Here is a 25,209-nt window from a genome sequence, read left to right on the forward strand (position 1 = left end):
TCCTGAAACAAAAATCACTTTATTAAAACAAATAAATAAAATTGCAGTTAATTATACATCACTTCTAATCCACTCAGGATTCACTACAAAAATAATCTTATATTAAATAAAGGAGTGAAATGATGCAGTAAGTGCATAGTCGAAGCCCTTTAAAGGACAGTTACAGAAAAACAGATTTCAACACAGGTGCTGAAAGATTTCCCAAATATACAATATGTACAAAAATCTGATGGATGAAACATCAGCAAACTGAAATGCATGTAAATTCGTCTGGGTTAGTATTTACTACCATAATTTTATTCTGTCGTATGGGAGTGGTTATGAGTAAGTAAAGTGTTTGGGAGCAAGCCTGCTTGTTTATTTTTCATGATATAGAACTGGGCAATAGCACAAAAACTGATCATGATATGTGACACAAACTTCTGACCTACTGAAAAATCAACTGCTCTGGCAGGAGAACTGAGGGAAATTGAATTACAATTACAGGCTTTTAAAGCTGAATTGAGTATTTTCAATGTTTAATATTGTTAATATAGTATTTTCAATCATGTTACTCCTTTAATTCATAGCAGAAAACTTTACATACATAGTACAGCTGTAAATATCACAATATTGATATATACTGTCATATCGCACAGCCCTAATATGATGCTGCTAGAAGGCAGAACTGCTTTAAAAAATAAATTGTTAACATAATTTTAAGACGTCTGTGATTCTTAACTGTCCTATACTAGGAGTACCATTTAGGATTAGGACTAATCTGTACCCAGTGAGTGTAGTTTTTTTTTTAAATGTAAATAGGGCCCAGAAATCTGAACATTCAGCTTGTTCCAGATCTAGAGAGCCAAACATTGTTGGCATGGTAGAATAAACCACAGGCTGGCGCTTGCTTGCTCATCTTGTTTTTCTCCCTGCATAATGGAACTGTTTGAGGACACCTTGTCTGGTGCGTGGATTGTTTTATAATCACATTCGTAGAGATTTATTTTCTTCCTTCATTTAGACGAATGCTACTGTAAAACTCCTTGTTCTCTCTAACATTTGCTTCAAATGTTATTGTACGAATAGCATTAGTTCTGATACAAAATATTTTTAATGATACAACTTCTGAGCAAAATGAAGATAAGAAAGTGAAAGATAAGGTGAAAGGCTTTGTGCGCCACATTCTTTCCCCCGTCTATCCATTCGGACAGGAACAGTACGTTATTGTAATCAGAGGTCTGGCTTAAAAGGAACCCATTTGCTCCCTCTCCGTCTCTGCATCATCGTCATCTTTGCTTCTGCACTACGTTGTTTATTCTGTTTTTCTCTATTTTAGCACATATTAGTCTACTCTAAATCTTTAAACTGGCACTTCAGTGGAGTCCACGTCAATAAGAGCATGTTCGTAAAAACACTGAAATAATAAAAGAGAACTGAAATTCTATGCACGTGTTAATTGAGCTATTTAACACATGCATACATGTGGTGTTGAGCTGCAGTCGTGAAGTCGTTAATTTCTGTGCAGAAAATATCGTGGACCACTCGTGAACAACGGAGCCGTTTTTTCGACTTGATGAATCTCTCAGAATCTGATGTCGGCGTAGCGATGCTCACGATTTGATCTCTATGACTTTAATGTACGGCAGGCTCTTGTTGCTTTGAGTGGACGGCTTCAGAGGCTTGCTGTGGAAGCGAGAAAATAAAACAGTAAGTCTGAGTATTACTAAGGATGGATTATAGATATGTACTATATGGAAGAAAGTATGTGGACACCTGATTATGACCTGGTTAAACACCCCATTACAAAACCATGGGCGGTAATATGGAGCTTTATGTATAGGTGAGCAGTCATGCAGGAACAGGAAAGGTCTTTCTCCAAACTGTTGCCCCCCAAATTAGAAGCATATTGTTTCTTTTATATAGAATAGAATGCTTTTATTTGTCATATATACATATCCACGTGTATAGTACAATGAAATCTTTTTTTACATATCCTGGCTAGTTTGAAAGCTGGGGTCAGAGCGCAGGGTCAGCTATTGCACAGTGCCCCTGAAGCCGAGAGGGTTAAGGGCCTTGCTCAAGGGCCCAACAGTGGCTGCAGGGCAGAGCTAAGATTCAAACCCTTAATCTTTCGTTTGATAGCCCAAAGCTCTACTCACTAAGCAACCACTGTCCCAAATTGAAAATCAGGGGAGAGTGTGAGCGCAGTCCCCCACTATCAGAAATTATGCAGTTGAGATTCCCCCATTCAGCACAATCGGCATGCAATGGCTGAGCCTCACCCTGGGTTAACCACCTTCTTGATCATGGTCTCGCCCCTGCCAGGTAAGTATGAACGCTCTGATGTATAAAACTGATTTGATGCACCTCTCAGGGCGCATTCACATGAGAAGCACCGGCTGTGCCCTATAGAGTGTGGTGATACTGCTTAGCTCGCCTGATTGAAGTTTGCCACTAACCTTTTCAAAGCTCCTCTAATGAGACGAACTGTTTGTTATGGCACAGTAAAAGCGATTCAGGCAGTATGAACAACACTTAACGTGAACAAAGCTCAACGAGTGAGGAATTTAATTAGTGGAGAGAACTTATGAACAGTAATATTTAAGAGACGTTTAATGTGTTGTTCTTTTAGTACATTAAACCATGTTAAGCTTTTTTTTTTTAACAATAAGCACTTTAGACTCTCTTGAAAAAGCTGATTCTCACAATTTCTCAGCACCCTGAGCTAGAAACAAGTTTAAAAGTGAAACAGGAGGAAAATCTGGCTAAACACAGATACATGTGGACAATTTTTTTTATTTCACACATGCATATTTGACGTTTTACCAAGTGGCGATTTGCATCGAGCGGTTTTGCCGTTTCTTATGTGAATGCACCCTTAACAATAAGTGTGACAGAAACACCTACATTTAGTTATTAGGAGTGGTGTCTACATACTTTTGGCCATATAGTGTATCTAAAGTATTGCCAATGCTTGTATTTGTGTGTTACCTGTAGACGATCTGAGAATTGGAATCTGACAACAGTCCGGAGTTGGACCTCTGGTTACCTACAAAGTAATCCATCTGATCCCGCAGCTCTCTGTTCTGTATAAATAAATGATATGAAATATAATGAGCACAGATAAGAAAATACACTTGAAATTGTGTGTGTGTGTGTGTGTGTGTGTGTGTGTGTGTGTGTGTGTGTGTAAACTGACCTCCGCCTCTAGGAAAGCAACTTTCTCCTCCAGTTCTTTAATTTTGCGGTCACGCTCTTGAATCAGCATGCGCGAGTTCTGCAACTGTTCGGGGAATAACAGACAGCTTTTAGTATGACTGTCTCACAGAGTGAGTCAAATACAATAGTATTGTTTTACGATTGTTTTACGACTGCGTACCTGCTCAATCATCTGTCTGAGTTTCCTTTGCTGGCTCTTGAGCATGTCGTCCAGGTGATGTATCTTTTCTCTCAGGATGGCATTGTCCTTCTCCAACTCTTCCAACCTGCACAGGATGAAATATATAGCTGCTGATTTGGAATGCTCTACAGAACAAAAGCTGGTGATTTTTAACTCTTAAAAATATGAAATTTTTTGATCTACATTCAGTAGAGATTTGCGGCATGTGGACCATGAGCTTGTTGAACCTTTCATTCCATAACCATTCCACAGAATTTTGGAGTGTTTGTGTGAGGGGAATTTGTGCCCATACAGTCATAAGAGCAGTTGTGAGCTCAGGCAATCAAAGTTCCATTCATTCATTCACGTACTGTCTCTTTTACCACCGCCTTGGGTCCAATTTACTGGGCGAAAAGTAGGATACACCCAGGACAGGCCACCAATCCTCACAGGGCAAACACATTCACATTCACACATATACACACATACACACACACAGTTACACACACTCATACCTAGTATATCCAATTAACTGCATGTCTTTGGACTGTGGGAGGAAATCAGAGCATCTGGAGGAAACCCACACAGACACAGGGAGAACATGCAAACTCCTTAATGTTATATTTAATCACCAAATGTGTTCAATGGGCTTGAGGTCTGTGGGCATGACTGTGAAGGTACAGTCATGATAAAACGGGAAAGGGTGCCCTCCCAAATTCAACAACAAATTTGAAAGCATAGATTCTTAAAAGAAAACAGATATTAGAAACTGGTTCGTGTGGCAAAAGCAGCTAAACTTAATACATTTTACGTGTGTCCACATACTTTTGGCCACATGCTTTCCCGATTTTGGTTTTCTGTTTACATTTAAACAGCATTGTATTTGTTTTGGAAAATACTCTCCAAAGATGCCTCCATTTGACAAAACTGTTTTGACATTTTGGTTGGTACGGTGGCACAGCAGGTGGTGTGAGTGGCTTGCAACTCCATTTCACTGTTCAAAAGAGTTTGGCATGTTCTTTTTGTGTCCTTGCAGGTTATGTCAGGGTTCTCTCTTAGGTGGCCACTGCCACTTTCTGAAATCAGGCACTAAGTGAAGTGCATGCTCTAAATAGACCCTAGATGTGAGTGAGTGAATGGGCAAGTGATAATGCCCATAAATGGGTTGGCACCCTCTTAAGGGTATGACGGATACGAGCTGCAATCTAAAATGCATTCTCAGCCAATGCATAAGGCTTAACACTGGTTGATGGTGTTGGTCAACAGCTCAACATTTGTTCTCTCAGTCTTTACATTTGAACTCACACTTACTACTCAGTATTCCAGACACTTACTGCCAGGCTAAATGGCACAAAATTAAAAAGTCAACATCTGAATACCAAGTATCCACCGTGCCCGTACCTCTCTCTGTCAGTGTGGCCCTCTTCCTTCAGTTCCCGGATTCGCAGCAGTTCAGATTCCCTGGTCATTAGGTCTTCTCTCAGAGTGGAGCTCTCCTGTTCCATGCCGCCCATCAGCCGTTGAAGCTCTCTTATTCGCTGATCCTGCTCATGTGCCTTTAGTTGAGCGTCCCTTAGCTGGTCACTCTGTTCGGACAACTGTCGTTTGTACTGTCCCGCCTCGGCCTGTGAACAGAAACCCACAGAAACACAGAAATGTAAGTACAGAGTGGAGACTGCGAGTAACAGAAGTGGAGGTTCCATTTACAAAGATTAGAACCTGAATAAACATCTGGATGAAAAGCAGTACTTATAAAAACATGGACAACAATGCAATAAAGCAGGCAAGTACGAGGGATCTTCAACAAGTTTCCGCACTTTTATATTTTGGTTAGAAACGGTGAGGGCGGGAGGAGTAGTAATTGGTCATGTCTAATAGACTGAGAGAGAGCTTATAGTCTGGATTTAGCGCCATCTGATTTTCACTTTTTTGGACGCTCAACGAAGCTTTAAGGGGAAGAAGATTTTCATGTGATGATGCTACTTTTCGACTGGATCATTGTATAATATGCAATGTCAATCCTTTATGTAATGCTTTTTTTAGTTACTGGATCCTGTGCTATTTTGAAAAATTGGATCCCCTTTAACATGCTTCTTTTTTTCTAGATTCTTTAACATGCTTCCTGTGTTAACTAGATCCTTTTTAATGTGGTAATATTTTCACCAAAACATAAACCCTTGATTTTCTTCAATAGTTCCATTTGAACATGCTATTTTTGCACTCGATCATTTTGTAATATGCTTCATAATCACTAGATCCCCTTTGTTACATGCTGTAGTTTTTTACTGGATCTTTTCCACTGTGTTCTGTTGTCACCAGATCTCTTTTAACATGCTTACTGGATCCTTTCCAATGTGTTCTGTTGTCACCAGATCTCTTTTAACATGCTTTTAATTTACTAAACATTCTACTATTCACTAGATCCCTTTAATGTGATTTATTCATCAGATGCTTGACAGGTGGCAACGCTGGCGCTGGCGTGCTAGCGGAATATCCCGAGGCGCCACCTGGGCGCCTAGAAGTCATTTTAATTGTGGTATTTTAATGATAAATTTGTTTAATATTTAATTTACACGCAGACTTCCTTTTATCAAATCATGTTTAATCTTTTTACTAGATCTTTTAAATATGCATTTCCTAATAGATTCTTGATCAAATTCTTTGACACTACCCCACCTTTTACATTACAGGCTAAATGAATCCATTCTGGATCATACCAGTTTCTGTGGAATGCTTTGGTTACAATGTAATGTTGTAGGGCTGGAATGGTATCAAATGAAAGGAGGTGTGTATGAGGGATGCGACTCACCTGTAATTTGTCCTTCTCTTCCTGGTGTTTCTTCTCTGTATCCTGCATCTGAGACAACAGTCGCTTACTGACCTCCCTCATCCTTGCTCGCTCCTGCTCGTCCACACACTCCTGAGGAAGAAGGAGTCGACAGTTCATAATAAATTCACCAGATGCACTGCAGGTAGTATCAGTGGTGTTGCACAGCTTCAGGGTCCTGGGAACCAGTAAGTGAACTGACTGTTGTAAATTAACAGTGAATGTGTGATGCTTTATGATGGACTGACCACCCATCCTAAACTGTATTCACAACTTCTGTCCAGTGTTGGGCAATGCTGGCTCAGTGCTTCAAGTACTGACATATTGACCTAAAGGCTAAGAATTCCAATTCCACCCTTGCCTTCCACTATCTCAATCGTAAGTTGCTTTAGATCACAGCATCTGTTAAATTTACTATATGGCCAAAAGTATTAGGACATCCAACCTAAATTTTAAGTTTAGGTGTTTGAGCACTATCCAATAAATATGGGCACGCAGGTGAAGTAGCAGTCATGCAGACCCAATTTCAAGTCTTGGCAATGCCACCGACATGGTCAAGGACTCTATGTATACAACTGACTGTGTTTGACAGATAGACTGTGTTTGACAGAAGTCTCGTCATGGGGTCGTTGAAGAAATACAAAGAGTATATTGAGTTCCAGTGTGCTGTAGGTACCCAAAGCTGGTCGGTGAAAACACGTCAGAAAAGATGTGTGCTAGCCTCTGGCCCTTGGCAACCAGCATGGGTTTGCAAAATATGTTTCTCTGACACTGTATATACAGAAACCATATTAGGTCTGTTTTCCAAACCAAGTTTAGTCCAAATAATAGACAAAAAAGATCTCCTGTGATAAATACCATTCATATTTCAAATATTTCCAGACTGGGCGTGTCTTGAGGATATTTATAGACTTAAAATAAGAGACAGGAAAACCAGAATAAACGGTAAAGTTCTGCTGAATGAAGGCAGCCCCTTACTTTTTCCAGTCAGTGCTGGACACACATACACTCCCACCCACACACACACTGAGGCATTATCAGTTCAGTGGAGGTTTTTATCCAGCCTATTCAAATCTGCTTCTGGAATAAAGAGGCTTTGTGCAGCACCAGGAACATGTTTACTCAATGTAGATAACAAGAAAGGATTATCAGTAATGTAGGAAATGCTCGGATCTACAAATACAATTGCTAATAAAGAACATGCTGGTGAACATGATTAATGTGAGTTTTTTGTTTAAACCTGTTCATATACACAGGTGGACTATTGTCAGAGTGCTCGCTATACCTACAGCTAGTCTTGTTAGACGTGCTTAACAATGTACAACAAACATAATTGGCTATCCACACCCTCTGTTATTTGCAATCAGGTTTGTGCAGATTTTCTAATGTCTAACGGGGAAAACAAAGCTGAGCTGTGAAAACATTGAAGTACAACACGTTGCACCTCCAAATCTCCAAAGTTGGTTGCAGGCCAGGCCTTCTTCTCCAACATTAGTGCCTCACCACACAAATGCTATTTTGATCCAACAGGCTCAAATTCCTGCAGTTATGAACCCATTAAGAACACTTCCCAAAAATTGGAGACTGGCCTAGCCACAAAGAAGGAACCAACTTCATAATATTTCATGTTTTTTAATGGGAAGTTCATGAATTACACTGTGTACCTAGTGAATTAACATACTTGCTTGGCTCAGTGAAAAGCCTTTAGTGTGTATATAAGATACTACACCCAGTCCCAGGGTGTTTTGTTTTTGTTGCCTTCATCCTGATATGTATTTTGGTTAGAGATGCTTTATAGAGGGCGCTCAGGTGACGCAGCAGTAAAACACCCTAGAACACCAGAGCTGATGTCTCAAACTCCTGAGTTCAAATCTCATCTCTGCTACCGGCAGGCTGGGTGTCTACGTGTACAATGATTGGAGATTCTTGATCTCCAATGATTGGATATAACTGATGCAATTACGACCTCTTCTGGCTGATTAATGGTGCCTGCACATAGACAAGCGATAATGGGGATCAGTGCTTGACTCAGAGTATGAGACTGAGCCCTGTATAAACCCGCCTCATGCAGGTGAAAAGCTGAAGTTGCCTACTGCACACGTGTCAAAGGGGCGTGCGTTAGTCACGGCTCTCCCTAATAAGGAGTGGAAGTGAGCAACAGTAGGGAGAAAGTGAAATGCAATTGGGTAATTGGATGTGACTAGATTGGAAGAAAAATTGGGGGAAATTGCAAAACAGAAAAGAGAGACACTTACATGTCCCTGCAAGATTACTATTTTGACATACTATTTAGTTTGTATTGTGTATATGCTGCAGCTAAATACAGTGGACAAGACTTGAGGTGATGGTGTGTCATGTTTTTCTAATTCTTTTACTACTTTTAAAATAAAACACACAATTTAAGTCTCCTTAAGGACACTTTTTATGGAAGTTTTGACTTGATTGCCAGTGAAATTGGAAGAAAAATAAATGTGGAAACCTACCTGTTTGTCTTCATTGTACTGTGTAAACGATTCTGATATAAGACTGCCGCTGCTTTTGCTCAGACCATTACGAACCAAGTGCACCTGAAAAAGAAACAGAAATAGGGAATGGTTCATTGTTTTGTCCAGTTCAGAGACTCACAGAATGTGCAACCTATTCGTCTACACACTGTGTTTACCTTGTGCTCAGGTCTGTGGTTCCCTTTAGCTGCCATTTGCTCCCTCAGGCTCTTCAAACAGTATCGCACCTGGAAAACAGACAACAGTGAGACTCGCAGTTCTATACAATACACACCGTTTGATCTAGACTGTGAGAAGGTGTTCCTGCTGACCTCCTGGATTTGTGAAACCTCATCCTCAAGCATCCTCAAGCTCTGCTGATTCCTGTCCTGTTCCCGCTTCTGTGCCTCCAGGTAGACCTAAACACCAGCACACACACAAAGCTAACGTCACACACTTGAGAAACCCGTTATGTGAAAGTTTAGAGGAGGCAAAGGAATTCGAACCACCGCACCTTGTTTCACATCACAACCGTTGCTAAAACAAACAAGAACTTAAATCTCACCTTGATGACTTCAACGTTTTCTTCTGTTTTGGTTGGCTCTGTCTTCAGAGGCTGCCTCTCGCTGGTCGGCTGCACCAAGGCGAACGCTCTTCCGATTGGCTAAAACATCAGAGAGGAAACATAAATTAGATTCGGTCTGACATCATATCAAACAGCATGTTCTGTTCTCTGAAGTAATATTTGCTACATCAAGTTTTAGCTTGCCTGGGAAATTCAGAAAAATCTAGATACTCTCTATGTTCTGTCATGACAAGTTCAAATGTTTGAGTAGTAGTGTCATGGATCTTAGAGTTATAGCCGTTCTGTGGCACTTCCCTTTTGTGTCATTAAATATTGACAAAATTGTGGAAGTAAAAAAGGCATCATGGAAATTCAGAGCAGAAGTAATGAAACATTATGCACAACAGTACTCCAAACTGTCCACTCCAACAAAATACTTAGTAGTGGTAAACCAACCCCAAACAGCATCAAATCATGCATATGCAGCTTTCGACAATTTGAGCCAATTTCCGATTCAGTTATCATTTCATAAGACAATCAGCTATATAGAAATATTGTCATTTAGGGTGAAAAATCACCCAGTCTACTACGCTGGACCACAAATTCAGGTTTGTTTTTTTATTAACATTTTAACGTCATGTTTTACACTCTTTGGTTACATTCATGACAGAAACGGTAGTTACTCATTACACAAGATTAATCAGTTCACAAGGTTATATCGAACACAGTCATGGACAATTTAGTATCTCCAATTCACCTCACTTGCATGTCTTTGGACTGTCAGAGGAAACCGAAGCACCCGGAGTAAACCCACACGGACACGGGGAGAACATGCAAACTTCACACAGAAAGGACCCGGATCTCCCCACCTGGGGATCGAACCCAGGACCTTCTTGCTGTGAGGCGACAGTGCTACCCACTTAGCCACCGTGCCGCCCCCACAAATTCAGGTCTCGGTGGCACCAGCCTAGTCGGGCACTTAGAAACAATTGAACATTTGGGATATAACTAAAAATCACCTCCATTTCTACTGTCTGACTGAGGTGCCAGCATGAGCAGCAAATCAATACATAGAGGAGTTTGGTCCTTCATAAGAGTTTGTACGCTTTGTAGTAATAAACAAATTATATTCTTTTGCATCTGTAGTACGAAGTGAATTTGGTGGATCAAAGAAAAGAATCCATCCTCTTACGGTGAACATAAATATTTCGTCAGCCTATAAAAACACATGCACAATAATAAGCTGGATGTAAAAGGCCACTGGAGGAGGGACAAGGCAGGACAGATGGAAAAAGAGTGGGAGGGAGTTATGCAACTTCTGTGGTCCTCTGGGAGCGGTTTGCGTAAAAGAACGTCACAGCCTTTTTTAGCCAGGAAAAAAACTGAAAGTGGATGAGACGTCCAAAATTCATAAGAAGATTCAGAGAAGTATAAATATAACAAACAACCTTTCATATGAAGACTGCGCTGGACAAACAACATTCTAGTGAGTCCTACAGTACTCTAGAAACAGTGCATGGCTAGTGAATGCCAAGTGAAGCATTGTGGAATGTATTTCTAATACAGTCAGAGAAAAGTATACAACCACTTCTGTTTTTGGTTTACTTCCATTGCATCTATCCGTGACATTTACATATTATGTTTTTCAATATTGTATCTATTATAAACGAAAATGCATGTAAACAAATATGTTTTAAAAATTAATACATATTATTAATAATTCATTTATTATTAATTTATCATTCAGAGCAATTTTTTATTAATTAATTAATTATTAAAAATATATATATTAATTAATATTACATAAAAAAATAATAGGGACACAAGTATTGACACTTTAAAACAATTACTTGGTTGCAAATCTTACCATTATGAGATAAGAAATCATTCATTTTTGCAGCATTTTGATTGAATTTGAACTTTTATTCATTTTTAAACTCCTTAAAATACACTGTCAATTGGATTCAAAACCATAGACTATTCCATGCAAGCACCTCTACCTACTGCTTAAAAAGTACAGTCAACAGTCTTGTGTTTGTAGTTGTTTGTTCTGTAGGTGGTGGTTTCTTACCTTTCCTGTGGTTGGCTGCTGCTTGTTCTGCTCATGCAGGGTCAGTCGCAGTCTCCGGCAACCGTCCTGCAAGACGACAAGATTCAAAGTGTGAGGGAAGCCCCAACAAAACGGCCGTTAGGAATGAGACATTCAGAGGAGGAGAAAAGGAAAATGTGAGGGGGAGAAAGTGAGTAATAGTCCCATGAGTATATGTGTGTGGAAGAGAGAAAGAGAGGAGTCTGGGATTTCTAAGAATCTGGCCAGAACGCCATTGTATACTTAAAACGAAAGAGAAAAAGAAAGGACGATTCATTCTCGAGCCAGATACAGATCATTGTGTTTGCCTGTTGGAACTGGCTACTGGAAAATACCAGAACCCCCTCAGGACGCCAGTAGTTTTAAAAGTCCATTTGATTTGTGCCACTGATTCCAAATACGGTAAATTGCTCCAGAGGGACGTGGAATGTCCCCATGACGGCTGAGGCATGCCGAAATAACAAACACAGGAAGAGGAAAGGCAGGGGATGCATGCTTGTACACTGTACATTCCCTGTGCTGATTGATTTTCTGTAAACTGCATCTAATCCCACCAGCATGGTGCAGTTTCAGAACCGAAATAAACAATGTATTTACCATCATACAGTGTTTATAGTATCAGCACTTCAAGCAAAGGAATTTTTGCTCATGGGCAAGTATGCATAGTGGTTATAAACAGGTCATCTTTAACATTAAATAAGTTAAGAATCTGTGTACTAGTACATGACTGGTTAACTGAACATGGCCAAAAATACACTGAAGCATTGGAATAGCAGAAGGTGTTCCAGAAGAGTGGTGTACAAAATAGGAAATAACACAATAACACCCCCAAAGACAAACACAGAGGTCTCCATTCAGCATCCACACTGGCAAAAGGACAAAGCCTAGTGTATAAAAGAGGTGCATTTTTTCACTGCTAGCTGTGTGTGGCAGTAAACACAGTGAATAGTTGAATAATACATGAGGAAGAAAATAGAAAGTAAAAATAAAAAGTACAATTCCTCACAAAGTCGTCTTTCTTAGTAAACTAAGAAAGCCGTAGCCTAGTGGTTAAGGTACTGGACCAGTAATCAGAAGGTCGCTGTCGGGCCCTTGAGCAAGGCCCTTAACCCTCAACTGCTCAGACTGTATACTGTAGCTGTAATGTACAGTGGGGCCAAAAAGTATTTAGTCAGCCACTGATTGTGCAGGTTCTCCTACTTAGAAAGATGAGAGAGGTCTGTAATTTACATCATAGGTACACTTCAACTATGAGAGACAAAATGAGAAAAAAAATCCAGGAAATCACACTGTAGGATTTTTAAAGAATTTATTTGCAAATTATGGTGGAAAATAAGTATTTGGTCACCCACAAACAAGCAAGATTTCTGGCTCTCACAGACCTGTAACTTCTTCTTTAAGAAGCTCTTCTGTCCTCCACTCGTTACCTGTATTAATGGCACCTGTTTGACCTCGTTATCTGTATAAAAGACACCTGTCCACAGCCTCAAACAGTCAGACTCCAAACTCAACCATGGCCAAGACCAAAGAGCTGTCGAAGGACACCAGGAAGAAAATTGTAGACCTGCACCAGGCTGGGAAGAGTGAATCTACAATAGGCAAGCAGGTTGGTGTGAATAAATCAACTGTGGGAGCAATTGTAAGAAAATGGAAGACATACAAGACCATTGATAATCTCCCTTGGGGTCAAGATCTCATCCCGTGGGGTCAAAATTATCATGAGAATGGTGAGCAAAAATCCCAGAACTACACGGAGGGACCTGATGAATGACTTGCAGAGAGCTGGGACCAAAGTAACAAAGGCTACCATCAGTAACACACTACGCCGAGAGGGACTCAAATCCTGCAGTGCCAGGCGTGTCCCCCTGCTTAAGCCAGTGCATGTCCAGGCCCGTCTGAAGTTTGCCAGAGAGCATATGGATGATCCAGAAGAGGATTGGGAGAATATCATGTGGTCAGATGAAACCAAAATGGAACTTTTTGGTAAAAACTCAACTCGTCGTGTTTGGAGGAAGAAGAAGAACCCAAGAACACCATACCTACTGTGAAGCATGGGGGTGGAAACATCATGCTTTGGGGCTGTTTTTCTGCAAAGGGGACAGGGCGACTGATCCGTGTTAAGGGAAGAATGAACGGGGCCATGTATCGTGAGATTTTAAGTCAAAACCTCCTTCCATCAGTGAGAGCATTGAAGATGGAACGTGGCTGGGTCTTTCAGCATGACAATGATCCCAAACACACCTCTCGGGCACGAAGGAGTGGCTCCGTAAAAAGCATTTCAAGGTCCTGGAGTGGCCTAGCCAGTCTCCAGACCTCAACCCCATAGAAAATTTGTGGAGTCCGTGTTGCCCAGCGACAGCCCCAAAACATCACTGCTCTAGAGGAGATCTGCATAGAGGAATGGGCCAAAATACCAGCTACAGTGTGTGCAAACCTGGTGAAGACTTACAGGAAACGTTTGACCTCTGTCATTGCCAACAAAGGTTATGTTACAAAGTATTGAGTTGAACTTTTGTTATTGACCAAATACTTATTTTCCACCATAATTTACAAATAAATTCTTTAAAAATCCTACAATGTGATTTCCTGGATTTTTTTCTTCTCATTTTGTCTCTCATAGTTGAAGTGTACCTATGATGAAAATTACAGACCTCTCTCATCTTTCTAAGTAGGAGAACTTGCACAATCAGTGGCTGACTAAATACTTTTTGGCCCCACTGTAAGTCGCTTTGGATAAAGGCGTCTGCTAAATGCCAAAAATGTAAATGTAAACTTAAGAGAAAATGAAAATGTGACAATATACAAAATAGTACCTACATTTGAGGTTCTAGTGAGAAAACTAAAGCAGTTGTTTCCATGTAATATTAGTTAAATATTATTGCTAATTAAATTATAGATAATTTATGGTTACACAGATGGTTTACTAGTGTATAGAGCCTTTTCTACAAAACAGTTTTTGTAATAACACCTTCCAAAGAATAATAATTTCAACATGTTTGGGTGATTTCTATACAACATGAGAAATAAACAAACTAGCAAGCACACTACTGTGCTCAAGTAGCTGGATAGCTTAAATAATGTTGCTAAATGTGGAGGTCTGCAACAGTTGAAGTAAAATACATTTAAAAACTTAATAATAGCCACAGGTTAAGAACCTCTGCTTCTTTTTAGATATCTATACACAATAAATATTTAGCAGTGTAGGACCCTAACTACACTAGATAAACAGATCAGTATTTGGCAGTGGAAACCAGCTCCAGCTGGTCTGTGCTGTTGTTTTCGGTAAGACAAAATGATCATAAACATTATCATTATTGACCCTGGGATGCCAATCTTTTAATATGTTAGTATTATTTTTTGTTTAAAGCCAACCAATGCAAATAGACTGGCTTTAAAAACTCCTGAATGTCTTCGTCAACAAACTAAACGCTGCCCGATAGCATGTGCGTGTATGCAAACGCCCAGTGCCACTTAAACTTCCATTTATCAGTGAATGACGTTAAACAGGACCTGCTGACACAAATGCTAGGTAAAAAGCAAGCCGAGAAAGCAGCATTCATTATGACAATGACCATACTGAATCCATAAACCTTTTAACACACAAGCGTCCATATTTAGAGCAAAATAAATTCATGCTGTGTATCAGTAAACCACACACTGTGATATTCCTATTGTAAAGGCATCAAAGCCTTGGAATGGGATCAGACTGGCTTAGCTCTAACGTAACGTTGGAATGAACACAAGTTTAACATGTCCATTTACTAACACCCTTTATAAACACATGAAAACATGCAGCCACACCTCAACCCACCCAGCCAAAACAATGTCTTAATTCTCATCCACAAGCAGACAAAACAAAAAAGCTGGGGCTGACACAGAGCACAAATATGCAGTCATGGCCAACACCTTTAAAAGTACGCTATTATAAAAGTATTAAATCAAAACATCTACTCTAAACCTGCTGTGTGTATTTTAAGCAAAATAAATGTACGTATATGTGTATATTTACCAGAGCAAATATTCACGTCCACGCTGCTCACAGTCCTGCTTTATATGAACTACTGATATCTTGTCAGTGTGCATGCGTACTGGTGTGTTTATTTCCATAGAAGGCAAAGCGGCATTTAAACAAAGGCCAAGCCAAGTTAACTGCCACACCTCAACTCAAGAGAGCAGCAAAGGCAAGATAGCACATGGTACATATGCACACATGTGGATGCTTGTTATTCCTTTACCCCATGGGGACTATGATGTCTTTTTGGAGGGTAACTGTAAAGATTTTAAGGAGCGCTGAGGATCATATAAGCACCGCAAAGCCACATCAAGGCACTGATGTATTCGCTTTACTATTCCTATCAACTGGGTTCAGCCAATGTTCTATAAAACGGACAACCATCTAAATCTGCACTGTATGGCTAAAAGTAAGTGGACACCCCTCTTAACTGTTGAGTTGAGTCGTTTCAGCCACACTCTGAAAGGTGCTAAAAAATATATTCAGTTAATAACGTATGTAAAATTGTGTGCTTACAATGTTGTGGTAACAGTTTCCTGTTTCACCATGACTCCACTATAGTTTGATGAGCTTGGTATGAAGGAATGGCCTTCAATGCCCTGCACAGAGCTCAGACCTCAACCCTTTGGGATGAATTGGAAGATCGATCAAAATAGAGGCCTTCTTGTCCAACATATTAGACTGAGAAGGCACAAATTTCCAAGACACATTCCAAAATCTTGTGGAAAGCCTTCCCAAATAAGTGAATGCTTTATAGCCACAAGCCCATATCTTGGAATGGGAAGTCCAACAAACGTATGGTCCGGTGTCCAAATACTTTTGGCCATATAGTGTATGTATAGTAGGACATTTTTAGACAATTTACAATGTCTAATGTGTTACATATACATGCGTACATATAAAAGAAAATACAGTTAGCCTCATAATGATTTGGTTTTAAAAATGACACCTTGTGTGTTTACTGCCAAAAGTCTAGCAGCATCTAGCGAACTCCAGGTGCCAACATCTCAGATCAGGTGTTAGGCTTTATTCTGGCATGCTTTTTAGATAGTTTGTTAGCACAGCATAGTGGTGGTGTCTAATTGTAGATTTTGAGACTTGGTAACTCCAAAAATTAACTTCTGTACCTGTGATCCTTGGAGATCTTTCTTTGCACCTCTAACTATACTTCTCACTGTGCATGGGTGCAAAATACACTTTTGTCTTAACAGTGGGTATAAACATTATAAGGTATATATATATATATATGTTTGTCCTAGAGTCACCAAGTCCATGGCGATGTAAAGCTTGCTGGACTGTGGAGAATGTCACCCATGTTACAATGCCTTTTTGGATCATTCTTGGGATTACACAATGCCTCTTAGTTTTTTTTTATAACTTTTTCCTTTGTACTTTGCAAGAGACTAGCAATACTTATATGGACATGGAGAAGTCATTGTTTGTAATAATAATAATCACTGCCAAGAAATTGTAAGACCAAACCCCAAGTTAAACATTACAAAACTTACTACACCATCAAATGTACAGTGTATCACAAAAGTGAGTACACCCCTCACATTTCTGCAGATATTTAAGTATATCTTTTCATGGGACAACACTGACAAAATGACACTTTGACACAATGAAAAGTCGTCTGTGTGCAGCTTATATAACAGTGTAAATTTATTCTTCCCTCAAAATAACTCAATATACAGCCATTAATGTCTAAACCACCGGCAACAAAAGTGAGTACACCCCTTAGTGAAAGTTCCTGAAGTGTCAATATTTTGTGTGGCCACCATTATTTCCCAGAACTGCCTTAACTCTCCTGGGCATGGAGTTTACCAGAGCTTCACAGGTTGCCACTGGAATGCTTTTCCACTCCTCCATGACGACATCACGGAGCTGGCGGATATTCGAGACTTTGCGCTCCTCCACCTTCCGCTTGAGGATGCCCCAAAGATGTTCTATTGGGTTTAGGTCTGGAGACATGCTTGGCCAGTCCATCACCTTTACCCTCAGCCTCTTCAATAAAGCAGTGGTCGTCTTAGAGGTGTGTTTGGGGTCATTATCATGCTGGAACACTGCCCTGCGACCCAGTTTCCGGAGGGAGGGGATCATGCTCTGCTTCAGTATTTCACAGTACATATTGGAGTTCATGTGTCCCTCAATGAAATGTAACTCCCCAACACCTGCTGCACTCATGCAGCCCCAGACCATGGCATTCCCACCACCATGCTTGACTGTAGGCATGACACACTTATCTTTGTACTCTTCACCTGATTGCCACCACACATGCTTGAGACCATCTGAACCAAACAAATTAATCTTGGTCTCATCAGACCATAGGACATGGTTCCAGTAATCCATGTCCTTTGTTGACATGTCTTCAGCAAACTGTTTGCGGGCTTTCTTGTGTAGAGACTTCAGAAGAGGCTTCCTTCTGGGGTGACAGCCATGCAGACCAATTTGATGTAGTGTGCGGCGTATGGTCTGAGCACTGACAGGCTGACCCCCCACCTTTTCAATCTCTGCAGCAATGCTGACAGCACTCCTGCGCCTATCTTTCAAAGACAGCAGTTGGATGTGACGCTGAGCACGTGCACTCAGCTTCTTTGGACGACCAACGCGAGGTCTGTTCTGAGTGGACCCTGCTCTTTTAAAACGCTGGATGATCTTGGCCACTGTGCTGCAGCTCAATTTCAGGGTGTTGGCAATCTTCTTGTAGCCTTGGCCATCTTCATGTAGCGCAACAATTCGTCTTTTAAGATCCTCAGAGAGTTCTTTGCCATGAGGTGCCATGTTGGAACTTTCAGTGACCAGTATGAGAGAGTGTGAGAGCTGTACTACTAAATTGAACACACCTGCTCCCTATGCACACCTGAGACCTAGTAACACTAACAAATCACATGACATTTTGGAGGGAAAATGACAAGCAGTGCTCAATTTGGACATTTAGGGGTGTAGTCTCTTAGGGGTGTACTCACTTTTGTTGCCGGTGGTTTAGACATTAATGGCTGTATATTGAGTTATTTTGAGGGAAGCATAAATTTACACTGTTATATAAGCTGCACACAGACTACTTTTCATTGTGTCAAAGTGTCATTTTGTCAGTGTTGTCCCATGAAAAGATATACTTAAATATCTGCAGAAATGTGAGGGGTGTACTCACTTTTGTGATACACTGTATAATCTGATTTGCTATACATGTATGTATAGGCTATTACAGTTGGATGAGTAATAATATAAGATTAGTTTGTGTACATTTAAGATTTTATCTACTAAGATATTGTTTGCAGTGCTGAACGCTAACAGGAAATCAATAGATATGGAAGAGGAAAGACCAGGAGCAATTACACATGTAATATTTGCTTTCTACAGATAATCAAATCAGGTATTAATAACGACCTTTTTTAAATCTCTCTCTCTCTCTCTCTGTTTCTTTAGCCTTGTCTTATACAACAGTATGTGAAAACTGGGGTCTTTAACTGCAGAAAAAGAGCAGTGGATAAAGTAGAAGAAAAAGCATAAAGAGCTGGAGAAATTAAATAGGGGACAAACCGAGGAAACAAAAGCACTGGGAAAACCAAATGAGACTCGAGAGTGGAATGTGTAACCACAAACCGACTACTGGTTCTTTTATTGAAGCCAGACTAAAGCCCCAGCCAATCTCTTTGTCACATAGACACCTGAGATTCTGAGGTCATAGTAAAAGGTCAGATCAGAGGCCTATGGGATTTGGTTGCACTGAAAATGTTCTGTAATGTTTTGTACAATGTGTCCTAGTTGAAACCAACACGCCCATGGATTCAGGGAGCATTTAATAAACGATTGCGCCACTTGTGAGCCTAAGCCTCTTATAAGCGAACATGCAAGGAATGTAAAATATATGTTTTATGTAAGTATGATCAATCTGCCTAGAGATTTTCAAAGCGGTGAAAGATTTCACTGTTCCTAAAGGTCAGAAGTGATTCTTACTACCTCAGGGAAGACAAAAGCTACCTAGCATTCCACACAGTACAACAGAGCTTTCACTTACGAGGGATGCCTGACTGGCACTTTTATTAGGTACATTAACAAATAGATACAAATGTTTTATACACTTGTAAAAGAGATGGTAGTAAAGGCAGTCTTGTGATTTTAACGATTTCAGCAACTGTTCCTATTCTGTTATGACCTGTAATGCTTTTTTCTGAAAATCTGCTGAATAGAAAATATCAGGGATGTACAAAATTCTATAAATGCCTCCTAATTTTTTGCATAATAATTCCATTGTTAGCAGTCAGAAGTGGTGACTTCTTTGTGCCCACATAAACAGATCTAGTTTGACTGGACTCATTAAAAACATCTAGAATGACCGCTAGGGATATTCCGCTAGCACACCAGCGTCGAGATTCTGAACTCCTCGGTTCGAAACTCGGTGTTGCCACTGGTCGGCTGGGCGCCATCTAGCGAGCATAATTGGCAGTGCCTGCAAGGAGGGATGCCCGGAATATGTGGGCGGGGTCTTCAAATGCTGTGTAAGGACCCTGATTGGCGGATAGAGGCGCCTGTGCAGAGTGCATGAGTGGAAAAGGGTTCCGTTAAGGGCTGTGTCGGAGGAGGCATGAGCAGCAATATACCCTCCTAGGCTGCAAAAAATCGAGGATCCCCAGCAGCGGAAGACAAAACTGACTACGCTAAATTTACATTGGCAAAACACAACTGTTTTATGTACCTTGTAATGGGTTTAGTCAAACTTATCCTATTTACATGAGCAAAGTGAAGTGACCACTGATAATGAATTGTCACCGAAATTAAAAATCTTAGTTGCTGTTTATATAATTTTGACCTAATATATTTTTAGAGAACCTATATTACATTTATTCAATGTGTATATATATAGTAACTACAATTCAATAAATTATTTTATGGTCTTTAAGTATTTAAGCCACAAAATTGCTTGTAAATTCATTAAAATCACAAGACTTTTTGATTGACCATCTGAGCCAGCAAATTAAGATTTGTGGCCTTGAATCTGGAGAAAATGACCAGATTCAATAACCAGAAGGTTAGAAATTGTAACGAAGTGAAACAGTAGTCTGACAGAGCTCTGTGTGTGGCCAGATGAATTCCTGAAGCATGATCTCAGAAACCAGCAAGAGATATAAAATCCCATTAACTAAGCTGTGCATGGTATTATCTAATCTTTACTTTGCAGATTATATCACTTTAAATGCACCCAGACTCTGACTAAGCTGCCACCCGAAAATGAGACACAACCACCAGTCTGCTCTTATACAGCTAATACCAAACATTGACAGGTCTCCACTTGTCAAGTCTGGGTACAAATTTAGCCATAGATAACTTCATATGTGTGAATATCTGACATTTGCAATCACAGGCTTAAGTCTTTAATAACAGGATTATTGGATTGTGTTGCCTTGATCCATATTGTGACATGCAGTCTGCTTAACCTGGCATGGGAAGCTCTTACACAATATCTAAACTCAACCCCATATAACAATTCACAATTCCTAAGATCCCCAGGGATTCTGCAGTAATGTGTGTTCAGTGATTGAGATGGGCTATACTGCTTCAAGAGATCAGAAACAGTTGTTGATTCTAAACTATTAAGACCTATTTTGTAGTCTATGTGAAGTTTATATGCAGTTCAAATCGCCATGTGGGTTATGTTTTAAATTCTGTTAATCAGGGCACACCCAGTATGAGTTGGTTGGGCAATTTTTAGGATCCAAAATTAGGGATCTTATCCTAATGGAGAGATATAAGTCACCAATTATGTCTGAAACCCACAATAATGACTGTATTGGAGTTAACACATGAAGGATGTAAAGAAACTAATTGTTATAATGTTAATAGTAGTATGTTTTGTGTATAATAACACTGTGTATCTGTTAGTTTTACCAGCAATATTGGTATAGCTGGTTCAATTTGCCTATCAAATGACCCTACTTCCAGTGACTGCCAAAAGTCATAATCTGTTGGAGTAACTCCAACTCTGAAAAACACATAAACACAATATAACATCTATTTTACCTATTTAACAGCCAGCACAACAATTAAAACACACACTTTCACCCAGCAATAAACTGCTTCATGAGAACTCATCCAAGTTTGCGTGTAAGTCACACGTAGTAAACACTCCCTTTGCGCGACTGTTTGTGAACGTCCACGTTTAATAACCTGCCTTCTCTACAGCTTGCTCCATAATTGGCATAATATAGCTGGTTACCAAGCAACACTGGAATGTGGGCATGGACCGAATGAGCAGGTTAATCTTTCTTCAAACAACATGCTCTCCTGAACTGACCGGATCAGACGGGAGTGACCTGGGTTAGGAGATAATGTTTGTGAGTGCAAATGTTTAACTTACGTTAGAAAGTTTGTGTACCTTGTTATCATACAGATCTTATCTGAGGTATAATGTCTGAGATACTGTAAATGCTAATGAATTATAATATAACTGTCATGAGGGAAAGTCAAAAGTGCTATTCAAATAAAACACAGGGGAAATATCAAGTGAAGTGGCTGTGCACGTATCCATTATGTTACATGGATGCTTTTCAGATTTCAAATTATGTTTTAATATGAATGAAATACTTTGTGTTGTGCTTATTAGATATCCTTGAAATAGAGACAAATCTGGAATTTAAATTCACACCTGGGATGGGCAACAAGACAATACACAATGAGAACATTTCACAATAATACTTTAGGGCGCTCAATTAGTGCAACTGGAAATCATGATTCAGGGTTCAATTTCCCAGCCGGTCAGGCATCTACAAATAGACATGATTGGCTATGTATGGGGGGGTTGGCCAAAGTCTTGCATTGGTTTGTTGTCCTGTCCAAGGTGCCCAGCGATTCCTGGTGAATAATGACCAGAATAATGTGGTGGCAAAGCAAATAAGCTAAGAAAATAGTAACGATGATAATAATAATGATGATAAACATTGTTTTTATTTTAAAAAGGTCTATCAAGCCATTCAGAAAAGTAAAAACCCAGTAAATTTAGTACCACAACAACCAGGTTTACCTCATACAGCTTTGAAAGCAATTAGCCTGTACAACTAATGCACATCCTGTTTCCCAGCAGGCTTTTGTTTTAATCTCTATATTGTACTACCATTGAAACAACACTGAATTCAATAACAGGCACATAAAAAGCAATGCACAGATTATTTTACCAAATGTTAAAATACATATTTTATATACGTATATATATAAATATATATGTCATGTAAGATCTCTGATTTGACTTTTTTTTTTTATCCACCCACATTAACTTCCATTTGGATGGATGGATGAATGGAAATATGGGTTAGGTTTTGGGTTTTGTTTTTTAATTTAAGGGAATTTGGTTTTGGTTTTAAACTACATTTTGTAGGCTATTAAGGTCTGATAAATGTTTAACTTAAATAAAATATTTTAAATATTTTAAAATAAAGTGGATTACATGAAGTACAAATATATGAATATACATCAACATTGATCAATAAATATGTAAAATAAACAACAAAAAATAAAATAATATTTTTGTTTCATTTTAATGTTTTCCTAATATAGTTTGTATTCACATATTTTAGCATTTTATTATTAATGTTTTTATTCTTATTTTATTACTCGTATTTAATTTGATTTATTTCCCTCATTTTTTTACATAGTGAAATCCTGGACAACTTTGAAACACACTTAGATCAAAACTTTGCTACTTTTGAACAATTATACACTCTGTACAGTCTACATTGTCTAGTATTTAACACAAAGTAAGTGTTTATTTCATTAATTCTTGTTTAGTGAGCTCTTAGTAAACAAAGTTACCACAGAACTAGTTAATAATGGTGAGACTCACCACTCTGTCTGCTGGCCGAATATCCGACAACACACACATGCTCCGAGTACTGCGCATCTTCACACACCAAACAAATCCTCTAATACAAGTAAATAAATATAATAATATATAAATATAAATAAGTAGATGAAGTGCTGGAGCTCCTCTTCCTCGCTACAGACGCTGTTATGAGTTGTACTGGAAGAGAAGCTAACTGATAAACCGCTTTGTACCGCCTCTGTTCCGCCTCTGCTACTCTTCACCAAAACGGTTTCACAGCGTCACTGCTGCACCTTACTGAGCCCAAATGTACCTCTCTTACTTCCTCTCAATCTTTATATCACCCCATCTCTCATTACCCTCTCACCCCTTTCTTTAAGAACTCCAACTCAGTGCTTCTCAGATTTACTACACCTCTTTAAAGGTCATTTCTGAAGCATTTCCAGTTATGCATTTACACTAGCCAATTATGCTCCTATTTGAGAGATCTTTGGGGACCAAAGTCATAAATCACTTTAAAAAATATTCTGTTTCTTTTCAATTGTTTTTCGTTACAATTTATTTATTAGGATTTTAATGTCACGTTTTACACTTTGGTTACATTCATGACAGAAACCGTAGTTACCCATTACACAAGATTTATCAGTTCACAAGTTTAATATCAAACACAGTCATGGACGATTTAGTGTCTCCAATTCACCTCACTTGCATGTCTTTGGACTGAGAGGAAACCGGAGCACCCGGAGGAAACCCAGGCAGACATGGGGAGAACATGCAAACTATTTAAATTCTTGTGTTCATACATTGTATATATTTATAACTATAACAATATCCTTATTTCTATATTTATTCTTATATATCTGTATATATTGTTTATAAAATAGATACACTACTACTTCTTTTACATGTACCAGATGCACAATTTGCACATACTGTTTTTCTGTTGCATACCATATGCTGTGTAAATGCACCATATTTACTTTCTATCTATCTATCTATCTATCTATCTATCTATCTATCTATCTATCTATCTATCTATCTATCTATCTATCTATCTATCTATCTATCTATCTATCTATCTATCTATCTATCTATCTATCTATCTATCTATCTATCTATCTATCTATCTATCTATCTATCTATCTATCTATCTATCTATCTATCTATCTATCTATCTATCTATCTATCTATCTATCTATCTATCTATCTATCTATCTATCTATCTATCTATCTATCTATCTATCTATCTATCTATCTATCTATCTATCTATCTATCTATCTATCTATCTATCTATCTATCTATCTATCTATCTATCTATCTATCTATCTATCTATCCATCCATCCATCCATCCATCCATCCATCCATCCATCCATCCATCCATCCATCCATCCATCCATCCATCCATCCATCCATCCATCCATCCATCCATCCATCCATCCATCCATCCATCCATCCATCCATCCATCCATCCATCCATCCATCCATCCATCCATCCATCCATCCATCCATCCATCCATCCATCCATCCATCCATCCATCCATCCATCCATCCATCCATCCATCTATAGAAAGGACCCGGACCACGGGCATGGTGGCTTGGTGGGTTTACTGGAGATACTAACCTCCCCCAATCACTGTTGCCACTCTCCATTTTAAGAATTTTCAAGATCTTGCCACAAAAATCCCAACATTGTACTAAAAATCACAAGTAGCTGAAAACTACAAAACTGTGAAACTTTATATAACGTATTTTCACAATTATTCACGAAAACAACAGTTAACTGACAAAAAAGTGGGATCATTATCAGTATAAATATTTACAAATTGCAGTATAAAAAATATTAATTTATGTCTTTCAAAACCAGAGAGTGTCTTGTCTGATTATTGCAACATTTCTGATTATTGACACAAATTTATTCCTGCAATCTATCACAACAATGACTAAAAAACAGGAGTAAAATGCACAGATGACAACAGACGTGACTTCATATTCTCGCAAAAATGTGAGTAAAGAAGTAAATGTACAGTAGTCGTAAAAATGGCCAGCGACGACCAAAG

The 25,209-nt window shown here is 39.1% G+C and overlaps 1 protein-coding gene and 1 pseudogene across 1 annotated transcript; both read right to left on the reverse strand.

Moving 5' to 3' along the window:
• tuft1a (tuftelin 1a) lies at positions 1-23,230 on the reverse strand. Its single transcript, XM_062991885.1, has 12 exons — positions 23,172-23,230; positions 11,308-11,373; positions 9,237-9,335; positions 9,004-9,090; positions 8,851-8,919; positions 8,672-8,755; positions 6,171-6,281; positions 4,763-4,986; positions 3,362-3,467; positions 3,182-3,265; positions 2,974-3,068; positions 1-1,665 (listed from the first exon to the last, which is right to left on the reverse strand). Exons 1-12 carry the CDS (start codon positions 23,226-23,228, stop codon positions 1,593-1,595), a joined length of 1,155 nt encoding a protein of 384 aa, XP_062847955.1. The 5' UTR covers positions 23,229-23,230; the 3' UTR covers positions 1-1,592.
• On the reverse strand, positions 2,170-2,315 carry LOC134311007 (U1 spliceosomal RNA; annotated as a pseudogene).
• Positions 23,231-25,209: the final 1,979 nt, after the last annotated feature.

Source organism: Trichomycterus rosablanca, chromosome 3 (genome assembly GCF_030014385.1).
Source record: "Trichomycterus rosablanca isolate fTriRos1 chromosome 3, fTriRos1.hap1, whole genome shotgun sequence".
Taxonomy (NCBI): Eukaryota; Metazoa; Chordata; class Actinopteri; order Siluriformes; family Trichomycteridae; genus Trichomycterus; species Trichomycterus rosablanca.

Bases quoted from the DNA above. Each gene is read 5' to 3' on its own strand.
- tuft1a (XM_062991885.1), bottom strand. From the start codon at position 23,228: ATGCGCAGTACTCGGAGCATGTGTGTGTTGTCGGATATTCGGCCAGCA. The intron at 4,987-6,170 runs GTGAGTCGCATC...TTCTGTTCACAG, and splicing joins AAGAGAAGGACAAATTACAG to GCCGAGGCGGGACAGTACAA. The intron at 3,468-4,762 runs GTACGGGCACGG...CATCCTGTGCAG, and splicing joins GGCCACACTGACAGAGAGAG to GTTGGAAGAGTTGGAGAAGG.